The sequence below is a fragment of the Haemorhous mexicanus genome, chromosome 30, assembly GCF_027477595.1.
Source record: "Haemorhous mexicanus isolate bHaeMex1 chromosome 30, bHaeMex1.pri, whole genome shotgun sequence".
NCBI lineage: Eukaryota > Metazoa > Chordata > Aves > Passeriformes > Fringillidae > Haemorhous > Haemorhous mexicanus.
In genome coordinates, this window is record NC_082370.1 from 3334875 (window position 1) to 3348408 (window position 13534).

General features: G+C 43.8%; 1 protein-coding gene across 3 annotated transcripts; it reads right to left on the minus strand.

The window, feature by feature from the left end:
• Nucleotides 1-26: 26 nt before the first annotated feature.
• On the minus strand, nucleotides 27-13336 carry VDAC3 (voltage dependent anion channel 3). 3 transcript variants are annotated; one of them, XM_059870604.1, is made up of 9 exons: nucleotides 13249-13336; nucleotides 11189-11260; nucleotides 10074-10123; nucleotides 7917-8069; nucleotides 6885-6937; nucleotides 2696-2923; nucleotides 1706-1856; nucleotides 759-816; nucleotides 27-520 (listed from the first exon to the last, which is right to left on the minus strand). In XM_059870604.1, the coding sequence occupies exons 2-9, from the start codon at nucleotides 11253-11255 to the stop codon at nucleotides 429-431; spliced, it is 852 nt and encodes a 283-aa protein (XP_059726587.1). In that variant the 5' UTR covers nucleotides 11256-11260; nucleotides 13249-13336; the 3' UTR covers nucleotides 27-428. The 3 variants fall into 3 exon arrangements, with proteins under 3 accessions (XP_059726587.1, XP_059726588.1, XP_059726589.1); XM_059870605.1 differs by lacking the exon at nucleotides 13249-13336 and adding an exon at nucleotides 12611-12748; XM_059870606.1 differs by lacking the exon at nucleotides 13249-13336 and adding an exon at nucleotides 9823-9922 and having other exon boundaries at nucleotides 11189-11266.
• Nucleotides 13337-13534: the final 198 nt, after the last annotated feature.

Sequence of the window (13534 nt, forward strand, 5' to 3'; positions counted from 1 at the left end):
TTGGTGAGAGTCAACACACACCAACCTTGTGTTCTGACTGTGACCAATTTATTTCATTCTGATGTAACCCCAAATTTCCACTACAGCACAGAGACCTCCTTCTAGAAAAGGCTGTGAAGTATAGGACATGCAAAATGCAATACAATAGTGGGGAGAGGTTGGATTTTCTTCTGGTTTTTTTGAAACAGATTTAAAATACAGGAAACTGAAATGTGGCACAAACATCACAACTTCCATGCATGCCTTCACGTGTCTTCCTCTGTTGTGCTGGCACACTCTGGACTTCAGCATTGGGTTAAAGTCATTCTTGGGAAGAGTAAGAAGTTCACACTTCTTCAAATTTCAGAGTAATATTAAGGCTGAAATGCATGGGGTACACTTTTCCTTCATCTTCCAGAGCACCACCAGTTGTTTCACTTAAAGCTGAGTTAAGCTTCCAGCTCAAATGCCAGCCCAAGTTTGTGACCTCCAGCAGTGAAATTCTTGCCATCAATCAAGCCTGAGAGTGTCAGCTTTACACCTACAAAAGAAGTCATGAGAAGCATCACACACTGAGACAGATCCCTGTGCAGTGCTCTCTGAGCTCACTCATGTGGCTTAGCTGCCACAGGAACCTGAGTGCACAGACATCCCTGACTTCTGAGTCTGCACAAAGACTTCTAGCTCCTTTGTTCCTCTCTTCTGCTCTCTAGACAGCTGAATTAAACCACGGTGTGGTACTCAATGCTGTTTGCTCATCTGCAGTGAGAATTACCTACCAGGTCGGAGGGTGTGAGTGTAACCAATTCCAATGAGGCTGGCATTGTTCACTTTAGCCTACGAGACAAAAGTCACAGCATTTATACACTGAATACTTCAGTATTCAAACAGAAGTGTCCCAGTGCCCTGAGAAGGAGCTTTTGCATTAATGCTCTCCAGCTGCTTGTAGACCAACCTCTAGGAGAAGCAAGTTCCAATCTTTTCCTTTTCTCAGGAGTTTCCATCTTAGCAAAGGGCAGTCCTACACCAATTCTGCCTGCACAGAATGCCACGCTGTTCTTCACTGCCTCCTCTATTATGTCTCTATATCCTTTAAACAGCTACTCACTGCAGTCCCTCAGAGCCTGTTCACATCACTCAGGAGTGATTTGCTTTATTCTTCTAATGAGCAAGAAATACATGAATATGCAATCCCCTTTTTGCATTACTACCTTTTGAGCTCTTTACAACAGCATTTCTCATCTTTAATTTTGCTTCAATGGTCCTGGAACTAATTGTTGTTTTGTTACTTCAGTTCTTAGTATTAAAACACTCACATGTCAGCTGACTTTCAAGGCTTAACTTGCTGTTCAGAGAGGGCTGTAAGCTCAGCTGAACTTCCACCATTTAACCATAATATGGTTTTACATGATGGATTTCAGAATTAAAAGGACACTGCGTCCTTTCATTACCTTTTAAAATATATTTTGCAGCACACTAGCACACTGTTCCAAGCACGCTAGTCAGACCATTTCACTATGGACAAAACTACATTTAGGACTTCTTTTCCCCAGTAATTTCACAAATGTGATGTGTGAGGTCCCAATTTAAATTTGAACCACAACAGAAGCCAAGGTTTGCAATCTACTGAACATCCTCAGTAACTACTTCAAGCAACTGCTTCACAACACAAATTTTCAGTATTTAGGGGAGCTTGAAATACTCATTTCTGTCACGGAATTCTTACTGCAACAGAAGTCTTCTCATCCAGTTGGTACTTCCCAGCAATACCAAAACGTGTGTTGTTGCTGCCAGCAGTCCATGCAAGATTGACTGATGTCTCCACCTTATTAGTAACCTTCTGATAAATAGAGCCACCAAACTCAGTGCCATCATTCCTGTTGGTGACAGATGCAAGTGTGTCAAGCCTTGCCTTGTTTAGTAACTCCTTAGATTAACCCTTCCCCACAACCATTTGATTATTTTCTCCTGAACTGAACCAAGAGATCCAATACTTCCCTGAGCCCAAGCTCACTGCTTCCTAGCTGGAGCTGCCAGACTGCTGCTCTTATTTTTTTTTTACACAAAACATTTTGCTTTGCAGAATGGAACAGGATTTTCCAACAACCAGAGACCTACAGTTTGAGATTCTGACCAAAAAAACCAACAACCCACCCAGATAAATGCCACTGTGCAGCAACACACAGAGGAGACTTCAGTTATGGGAGTGAGAAGACTGAAAACCATGTTTTGCATTACAGTTGTTTAAATCTGCCCTCTTCAAAGCATGCCAAGACTACAGCTCTGCAGGGATGACAGCTGGAAACAAAGACAAAGCTACACCTGCCCTTCTCCTTCATCTTGGCCATTTCTGAGGGAGAAACTTTCTGTCTGATTGACAGGGGGAGAAGGGACAGCAGTTTAATTGCAGGCTTTTTTGTCTTGTGCCATTACAGAAGTTAAAGCTCACAGATTTAATTACAAATTACCAAAAAGGGCCTTTACATCACCATCTTAGATATACAAACCCCAAAATTACTCTGAAAGGTGTCGAGACAGCCAAGAGATGGGAAGCTGTCCCTATTTTAGCTGTAGTGGAAATGAAAACACTGACTATAAATGAACTGGAAACAATTCAGCATCCCCTTCCCTTCACCCACCTTTGACCTCACATTACTGCTAACTGTTCCTACAGTTAGGCTCCTCTGATGTTTTTCTAGGCTCAGGTAATACTTACACATTAGTGTGCAGCTGAAAGTCTTCTGCCTTGTATCCCAAGGCAAAGTTACGTTGTGAAACCTTGTACTTGGCTGTGTCAAAAGCCATCTGGTAGCCAGCAAGCCAGCCTTCATAGCCCACCACTGCCCAGCCATAAACAGTTGGTCCAGAGAGATCAATGTCTACGCTGCAGCCCACATGGACATAATCTCTTTTGTAGGTGGTCTTCAACTTTCCAGTCTTCTTCCTGCAAAACATGCAGTTTTATCCACTGCAGCATACAAGTAGGGAATGATTGCAGTTTTTTCTTCCTGCAGGAACATGCAGTTTTACCCACTGCAGCATACAAGTATGTAAGGATTGCAGTCTTCTTCCTGCAAAACATGCAGTTTTATCCACTGCAGCATACAAGTATGGAATGATTGCAATTTTTTCTTCCTGCAGAAAGATGCAGTTTTACCCACTGCAGCATACAAGTATGGAATGATTGCAGTTTTCTTTCTGCAGAAACGTGCAGTTTTACCCACTGCAGCATACAAGTAGGGAATGACTGCAGTTTTTTCTTCCTGCAGAAACATGCAGTTTTACCCACTGCAGCATACAAGTATGTAAGGATTGCAGTTTTCTTCCTGCAGAAACATGCAGTTTTAGCCACTGCAGCATACAAGTAGGGAATGATTGCAGTTTTTTCTTCCTGCAGAAAGATGCAGTTTTATTTTCTTCCTGCAGGAACATGCAGTTATCTTTTCTTCCTGCAAAACATGCAGTTTTACCCACTGCAGCATACAAGTATGTAAGGATTGCAGTTTTCTTCCTGCAGGAACATGCAGTTTTAGCCACTGCAGCATACAAGTAGGGAATGATTGCAGTTTTTTCTTCCTGCAGAAAGATGCAGTTGTATTTTCTTCCTGCAGGAACATGCAGTTTTACCCACTGCAGCATACAAGTATGCAATGATTGCAGTTTAATTTTCTTCCTGCAGGAACATGCAGTTTTACCCACTGCAGCATACAAGTATGTAAGGATTGCAGTTTTCTTCCTGCAGAAACATGCAGTTTTAGCCACTGCAGCATACAAGTAGGGAATGATTGCAGTTTTTTCTTCCTGCAGAAAGATGCAGTTGTATTTTCTTCCTGCAGGAACATGCAGTTTTCTTTTCCTCCTGCAGGAACATGCAGTTTTACCCACTGCAGCATACAAGTATGCAATGATTGCAGTTTTATTTTCTTCCTGCAGGAACATGCAATTTTATTTTTTCCTGCAGGAACATGCAGTTTTACCCACTGCAGCATACAAGTATACAATGACTGCAGTTTTCTTCCTGCAGGAACATGCAGTTTTACCCACTGCAGCATACAAGTATGCAATGATTGCAGTTTTATTTTCTTCCTGCAGAAACATGCAGTTTAACCCACTGCAGCATACAAGTAGGGAATGATTGCAGTTTTTTCTTCCTGCAGAAAGATGCAGTTTTATTTTCTTCCTGCAGGAACATGCAGTTATCTTTTCTTCCTGCAAAACATGCAGTTTTACCCACTGCAGCATACAAGTATGGAATGATTGCAGTTTTCTTCCTGCAGAAACATGCAGTTTTACCCACTGCAGCATACAAGTATGGAATGATTGCATTTTTATTTTCTTCCTGCAGGAACATGCAGTTTTACCCACTGCAGCATACAAGTATGTAAGGATTGCAGTTTTATTTTCTTCCTGCAGAAACATGCAGTTTTACCCACTGCAGCATACAAGTATGGAATGATTGCAGTTTTCTTTCTGCAGAAACATGCAGTTTTACCCACTGCAGCATACAAGTATGGAATGACTGCAGTTTTATTTTCTTCCTGCAGGAACATGCAGTTTTATTTTCTTCCTGCAGGAACATGCAGTTTTATTTTCTTCCTGCAGGAACATGCAGTTTAACCCACTGCAGCATACAAGTATGCAATGATTGCAGTTTTTTCTTCCTGCAGAAAGATGCAGTTGTATTTTTTTCCTGCAGGAACATGCAGTTTTACCCACTGCAGCATACAAGTATGGAATGACTGCAGTTTTATTTTCTTCCTGCAGAAACATGCAGTTTTATTTTCTTCCTGCAGAAACATGCAGTTTTATTTTCTTCCTGCAGGAACATGCAGTTTTATTTTCTTTCTGCAGAAACATGCAGTTGTATTTTCTTCCTGCAGATACATGCAGTTTTACCCACTGCAGCATACAAGTATGCAATGATTGCAGTTTTATTTTCTTCCTGCAGAAACATGCAGTTTTATCCACTGCACCATACAAGTATGGAATGATTGCAGTTTTCTTCCTGCAGAAACATGCAGTTTTATCCACTGCAGCATACAAGTATGGAATGACTGCAGTTTTATTTTCTTCCTGCAGGAACATGCAGTTTTACCCACTGCAGCATACAAGTATGCAATGATTGCAGTTTTCTTTCTGTAGAAACATGCAGTTTTACCCACTGCAGCATACAAGTATGGAATGATTGCAGTTTTATTTTCTTCCTGCAGGAACATGCAGTTTTATTTTCTTCCTGCAGGAACATGCAGTTGTATTTTCTTCCTGCAGAAACATGCAGTTTTATTTTCTTTCTGCAGAAACATGCAGTTGTATTTTCTTCCTGCAGAAACATGCAGTTTTACCCACTGCAGCATACAAGTATGCAATGATTGCAGTTTTATTTTCTTCCTGCAGAAACATGCAGTTTTATCCACTGCACCATACAAGTATGGAATGATTGCAGTTTTCTTCCTGCAGAAACATGCAGTTTTATCCACTGCAGCATACAAGTATGCAATGATTGCAGTTTTATTTTCTTCCTGCAGGAACATGCAATTTTATTTTCTTCCTGCAGAAACATGCAGTTTTAGCCACTGCAGCATACAAGTATGTAATGATTGCAGTTTTCTTTCTGCAGAAACATGCAGTTTTATCCACAGGAGTGTACAAGATGTAATGATTGTAGTTTTATTGCAGTATGTTTGTAATGAATGTAGTTTTATTTCAATTTGTGTGTCCCTTGAGGCCAGTTAATGAAACTACTCAAAACTTATTATTCCCTACTCAAAACTTAACTGAAGAGGGCACAGGATAAGGATGATGGTGCTATGTGTATTCACCTGGTGCCACTTCCCCCTACCATCTCAAACTCCATACAATCCTCAAGAAGCAAGAGAGACAAAATTGTTTCTCTTTAATGCTTTAAAACCCATCTGGTTTCAATTTTTTTTTCCTGAGTGTAATGTGTTATGGCATCATCAGTTTATTTCAGGAGCATCCATAAACCTGCAGCAACAGCTGTCTCTCAATGAATTTTTGTGTTTGGTTATCTCCACTGTTCCCTCCTTGTGCAGTGCTTGCTTTCCTTTCCTCACTGCTGAGCACCAGTCCCCTCTACCAAAACCAGATTTCTTCACCCTCCAGACACCATCCCCTTAGTTTGCCTTTTTCTGTCCCTCTTGTGACACCTCCTCCTCTCTCCAATGTGTATCTGTTGATTTTGCTACCAATTCAAACACAACTACAACAAAACCTCTGTAATTCTCCCCCCAAGCTCCTTTCTCTTCCACTCAGGACACAGCAGAACACTTGTGCTGCCAGTCCCTCACACCCAGGCCTGGGGTCTCATTTTTGACTTTCTAATTCCTCATATCCAAGCAGCATTTCAAACTCAAGTCTTCTGACAGGCTCTCCCCATTAATAAATCAGTACCAGTCCTTATTTGCAAAGCATCTCAATCTCTGTGCATTATTCAGACATACACAGCCCTCCTTTGCTCTGCTACTTACCAAATTTTAGTACATGTGAACTGAGAAAGACAACTAATGCTACTGCACTGCCCATTCTACCTCCTCATGCAGCTGTGCACAGACAGCATCTGGCCAAAAGCATCAGCAAAAACAACAAAAAAACCTGGCTTACTGACTTGACAGCCTTAGGACTGTCAAGAACATGAAGATCTGGAGAGTTAGAGATTAGTACCTACTGCAAAATGATAAATCTGCCACCGGCCAAAAAGCTGAAGAATTCTTTCAAGCAGAACTTGTCTTTCTGAGTTAAGTATTATCCACTGCCTGCAGAAGATTCTACAGTGATTGCAGAATCTTCTCCAATAAATGCTGAGCTTTTACACAATGAGCACAGTATTTTTAGAAGTTATGGGAAATTCTAGCAGTTTGCAGATAAAGGTAATAGAAAATGTTTACCCTGTGTTTGGTACAAATGTAGTGTCAAGAGCCACCTTCAACCCGTCAACCATCTGCAAAAAAAAATACACATCTGCTCAAAAATCAGCTGAAACATAATTTCTTATATTCCACTACCAGAACTCTATGCCTAAAAAGAAAACAAAATAGATCTATAATGTCTCCCTCATAATTTACAATGAAATCTGAAGGTGCTGCATGATGAGGGATTAAAACAGGACCTTTTCTTCCCACAAGGAAGCCCTTTAACAGCACAGACTTTGTAAAAACTTCCTGGTTTTACATCTAGGAACTTGACACATCTAGTGCTGTCAACAAGAAAATTATTCACAGAATAATGACAGAAAGAAAACTACTCAAGTCATGTTTCCTTATTCTTCATAGCTCAAAAATCTCTCTCATAATCTACAGACACTGTGTTAAGGCACAGTACTTCTTCACAGGCCAAAGCACATCCCCATCTCATTTCCCCCCTTTGTTTTTAGCTAGACAGCACTTTCCATTCTGAAGCACAGGTCAAAGTACAAACATGAATGCCCCTACATGGCAGATGGCACTACACAATTCTTACTGTCTTTGGCATCATTACCTCATCCCTGAGGCATTATAAACCTGTTAATGTCAAAAAGAACTGTGTTTTGAGTGCTGCATGCTAGCAACTCTTGGTGTAAGCAGTGCCAAGCTGCTTTCAATTCATCTTTCTCTTCAATCTTACAAAATATATTCAACCTCAGCACAGCCAAATTTGAGTTCTTATACATTAAAGCATTTAAAACTGAGACCTGTCTTTGGTTTCCCTGCCTGGCTGCAGCACTGACAGTTCTGCACAGTTAGCTTCATTCAACTAGCCAGGTAATTCCACACACCTGTAACCCCAAATCACTGCCTAGCACCCCCCACTCCCAGCCTGTGTGTTCTGCAAAAACATGGAACTTCTTTTGTGCCATTTTCATTCTCCAGGGTTCTCTGTTCATCTCAATACCATCTCAAACCAGTTATAGAAACATTTCCCAAGTATCTACTCAGTCTTACTTTATTCTCGACACAAATTTCTGTTCCCAATGTGTTATCTGTGTTCCACTTCTGAGTGAATGTAAGTCCATGGCATTTGTCCTTGTATTTGGTCTCTAGACTGCCTGAAGCCTTGCCCGTGTCCGTGTTGGAAGAACCGACTGCAGTGAATTCCTGTCAAGAGCACAAGAGCACAGAATCACAAATCAGTCTGACTTGGAGGGAAGCCAGAAGAATCATTGAGTCCAGCTCTTATGAGAATGGCCCAGACAGAGATCAAACCCACAGCCTTGGGCTCATTAGCACCACGCATCCACTGAGCTAATCACAGGCTCCTGAGTTTCAGCAGTCTTTTAATTACATTCAGTTTTCCCACTTGTCAAGTGCCAGCACTCACACCCTTAGGCCTTTTAACAGAACCTTTAAAATCATCATCCTCCTCTTCCCTATCCCCACCTAAAATAATTTCTTTTGTGTCACAAGATGCTACTCCTTCTGGCACCCCTGTTCTGAATATTTCTTTTACTGAGGTGCACTCAGATAGAGCCTTGGGACTTGCCTTGCTTGGCAAAAGCCACATTACACAAACACCTGACACCTTGGCTGACTTCTCATCATGGGACTTTGATTACTTGCTACCCCCCATCTCAACTTTACCACACTTTTTCCCAAGCTTATGCATCAAAAAGTCCTTTTTGTGACTTCCACTGCCAAAGTGGCAGTTATTTCAACACTCCACAATTTGCTCTGTACCTTCATGTGACTCTACACCCAGAGATAAAAAGATACTTGCTTGGGATACAAAGCTGTATATATTCCTGGATACCATATCTATCTTGTTTTCCCTCTTGCTGTTTTTACAGCACTCTTGTTGTGGACTGTTGGGCAAAGATTGCAAATGGCTTTACATGCATGGATCACACACAGATCTAGGGCTATGGACATGTCAAACTGTACAAGGTGAATAACAACTCAAAACAATTCATCAGTTTACAAATGACTTAGTGTGCAGCACAAAAAGCCTTGTCAGACAAAGCAATAAAGAGCCAACATGTCACAACAGTCACCATTCTTACCAACTGGATAAACATCCAAAGAAAATTGCATGGAAAAGAAAAAGCTCATTTTAGAACTTAATACAGTTGTTCATGTTCCATCACAATCAGAAGACAGCATAATTAGCTGTTAGCATATTGTTTGAGAATCAAAACTTCCAGCCAGGAAAACTGCCTGTCAAGAGATGTCAGGAAGCAGCAGCAGCCATAGCATGGAGACCACATAACTCCATGTGCCCACACATTCCTGGTGCACAATGCAAGCAATCATCAAAAGCTCCACTGAGACACAATACAGCAACACAGGAGGAAGGACTTACACCACTTGCACGATGAGAATGCAAGAGAAGGAGGGAGCTCAGGCAAATACAGCTACAAAGGAGGCTGAGAAGCAGCTCATCTTACCAATGAGAACAGCACTGAGCTGCAGGTAAGACATGCAGAACTCAGTCAGTGTAAGAAAAATATTATCCAGTAGATAATGTATGCCTGTGGTTAAAGATCAAAATTATGACACCCATTCCTAGTTTTGCCAGCTCTCCTGTGGAATTGTGAGGAAGCTCCACTTCTCCATCATTAAAATGGGGATCACAGCATATTCTGTTACTTGGAATGCTAAAGCTTACTTAAGCTCTCAAATTCTACATATAGGACACTGCAGGACTGTTTTCAGTTTTAATTCAATCTTGAATTTTAAGCACAGTGGAAATGAGTGAAAACACAGAGAAGTTAAACTCTGGTGCTTACTTGTCCCTTGACCTTTTGGATCAAAGTCCCTCTGGACTAAAATTCCTATAAAAACTAGTAACTGCAGGGACACTCAGCTGCATTCATGAGCAGAAATGAGAGCTGTGTAAGGTGAAGAAACTCACGTTGGGGATGTGTCAATGGAAGAGGCAGGAAAGTAACAACAAGGTGTATGAAAATTCTTGCATGCCACAGGGAAAAAAGGACTGCTACATCAGCTTCAGCCTATTGTAGAAACATCTCAGTCAGCTATGAGTTTTAAAATGAGAAATGAAAGAGAAGCAACACCTGCTAGCAAGTTATCATACTTGTTACCAGTTCAGGAATTTGTCCTTCCATTGCTATGCTGGTGATGTTTCAAGTCCCCAGTACTTACCACCCCACTGGAAGACTTGGTCTTCAACTCTAACTTGACCATTCCAAATCCTGAAAATAAAATAGCACACAGCACCTGTTTCATTGAAAGACACAAACAAGGCTTCTTTCCAACACCCCCAAAGCATGCCATAGGGTACACTGACCTGAAACAGTTCTTATGTTTAAACAGTTGTTGAACATATTGAGGGTTAGGAGGATTATGAGAATGATTGAAGGAATTCTGACAACTCAGAGTAAGTTGCCTCATAATTTACAGTCATAACAGACACCAACCATCAAGTACCTCCACCTTCTGCAGCCACCTGCACTCTGGCACCCATCAATACTCTTCTGATTTACTTAGCTGACATTTTATTCCTGATTTCAGGGCAGGATATTTTTCTTCTCCTCTACTCCAAAAAAAAAAGTTTCAGCTCACTTTAATCAGTGCCATACACAGAAGTACTACTGCTTTCTTCCTTTCTGATTCCTCTGAATCTAGGGAAATACCTGGCCCTTGCACTAAGTAGAAAAGCTTGAAGTAACTCACTCTAAAGCAGGGAACTTGAGTTGATTTTCAGCCAAGCCTGAACTCCAGGGTGGGAGAGACCAGAGCCCAGTGCATTTCAGTTTTATGCAGCATATGGATTTGGGATACAAATGAAATCTTTATTGCACACAAACTCAGATTTAAAAAAAAAATCAACACTTTCTAGTACTGTTTCCAAAAAAGGGACAAATGCAAATACTGTGAAAATATCTGCACTCTAACTTTAACAACAGGCTATTCTGATTAACATAAGGGCCACTCTTCCTCAGGAACTGTTTACTGCCACATATGGTCTCCTACAGCAATCTACATCAGTATCCCTGATTTAATGACTCTAAATAGAAAAATCAGAAGGTAAAAAAAGGAGGCAGCATTTTCTGAGACTGTACTAAGGTCAAACTTGTAATCTTCCCCTCAAAGCCTCTGCCACTGCACTACTGTCATAACACAAGTGCAGGGTTCAGAACCAGAAGGGGCTAGATGGGTATGAGGGAATCTCTGAGGTACCTGTGTGCTCACAGGCATCTTCAAGATGCCTAAGGAAAAAATATGAAAGGTGATCAAACCATCCTCATCTTACTTACCATATCCCTTGTTGAAAATATCCCTGGCAGACTTTCCCAACTCACAGTACGACGGTGGGACAGCCATTGGATCTGAAACACACAGGAAGCTGTGAGAATCTTAGCTCCAACAGCAGCAAATCCAAACTGTATCCAAAGCATTGATAAACATCTGTGATTAGTAGTCTCTGAGAAGGTCACCAATACAGAACTGTCAGATCTTTGGAGAGTGTTCATTAAGTCATCCTTGCATCATTGCTGCTTTATCCAAAACAAGCTTAGATTCAGAGAATTTCTAAAGCCAATCCATTATTTAGAATCCCTGAACTCCCCAGCTATCCCATTCCACCACACAGGCTGGCCTCACAGTCCTGCACTGCAAAGAGAACTCATGGGAGCCTTCCTGCTGTTCTGATAATGAGGGAACATTGCTCCTGTGATGGGACCCATTCTGAAAGGGACCTCAGGGGGCAAACAACATCAACACTTAACAATTCCAAAGGAAAGCAGGCATCACTTCCATCTGCACTTGTGACTTCACAGAAAGCTGCTTCAGAGATGTGAAAAATATGAAAGAGATCTCTGTAGATGGTGCAGTGGCCATCAGTGAGTATTTCTGCACTGTGCACACAAAACCTACATGTGCTAATGGGGTACATTTCCTAATATTGTCACAGCTACATGGGAGAACAGAGCTCAGAAGGATGGGCATGTAACATTGCAGTGTAGATGTACTTTTATTAGTTACCACAATTTAGGGATTTTGCATCAGAAAACCCCCAGTAAAGAATGAGGCAAATTCTTCCCCAGTGGAAAATTAGTCTTCCTCTTCTAAAATAAGTTTGCATAAATGTAAAGGCACACCTGCTCCAGAAGAGAAAAGGTAGAAAAGATGCTCCTTTCAATTGATTTTAAGGACAACTCTTTGCCATTCCTACTGCTGATGCAGTTGTTCGTATTCTTCTCTGCAACACCCAACATCAGAAATCCTAAATGTCACCTTTTTGGATGACAATCTCTTGTGTTTACACCTCATTTTAATAAGGCTATTGAGGCATCTGGAAAATTGTAAGCCTGTTCATTCTCTTTACACTATGGAGCTATATCTTGTGTGTTCTGTATGTTTAAATGTGTGTGTTAAATTTTATGCAAGCATTTAAACAGTATTGAAAAAAAGAGATTCTCGTGGTTAGCCCATACTGAAACACATAAATTCTTTGCTAACAACAAGCAGCTCTACTTGCACAACGAATTTGTCCAGAAGAACTGAGCTCGGTGTCACAACTCTCAACATTAAATTTGAATTAACCAGATGCAGTGACAACAGGTGACGAAACACATTGTGAAGCGGGAAAAGAAACACGAGAACACCCGCACCGGTTTGTGGAATAAATGCAAAAAACCAAAGCCAACCAACCAAAAAACAAACAGAAAACCCCGCACCAAAGAATCCATGACAACAACCGTGAGGCCGGTTTGACGTTTCCTGAGGGATGCGCCGGGGCCTCGCCCGCCAGCACCGCCACGCACCTTCGGCGGCGGAGCGGGAGGGGCGGCGGAGCCGGAGGGGCGGCGGAGCCGGAGGGGCGGCGGAGCCGGAGGGGCGGCGGAGCCGGAGGGGCGGCGGCTGCGGCCCCGGGAGCGCGAGCGCCGCCCCCGCCGCGGCGCTGCCCGCGTTACGCAACGGGTAACGGAGCGGGCGCGCTCCGCGCCTCTTCCTCCGCCGGCCGGAACGCCTCGCTCGCTCGCAGCCGCCTCAGAAGTTCGTGCCTCCCGGCCGAGAAAGCGGAACAACTAGCAAGAGCCCCGGCGGCTCGGTCTCAGAGAGAGAGAGAGAGAGCCGGCCTCGCGTCCCGGGGCCGCCCCTTCGGCAGCGCGCGGGCCTGCGGGCGAGGAATTGCCGCCGGAGCGAGCGGCCGGCGCCCCCTCGGGCCTCCGGTCCGGCCCCGCCGCGGCAAGGTGACTCGGGGGACGCCCGCCTCCGCCTCGGTGAGGCGCAGAGGACAGCAGCGGGCGGACAGCGCCGCGAGGCCCGGCCCCACCCGGCCCGGCCCTGAGCCCCGCCGCGGCCCCGGCGCTACCTGCCGCCCGCGCTGCCTCCGGTACGGCTCCCGGCGCCCCCACGTCCGCATGCGCGGCGCCAGCGCTGCGCACGCGCCCGGGCCCCGGCCCCGCCCACCGGGGCTCGGCTGCCGCCGCGCGGCCCCGCCCCGCCCCGCCCCGCCCCGTGCGCGCGGCCGAGGCGCGGCGGGAGCGCGCGCGGTGTCCTGGCGGTGCCGAGCTGCGCTTCGGAGCGACGGCATTCGGTGCCGCAGGGCAGCCCTGCCTCGGGCAGCCTGTCAGAGCCGCTGGGAGACTCCAGCGGGC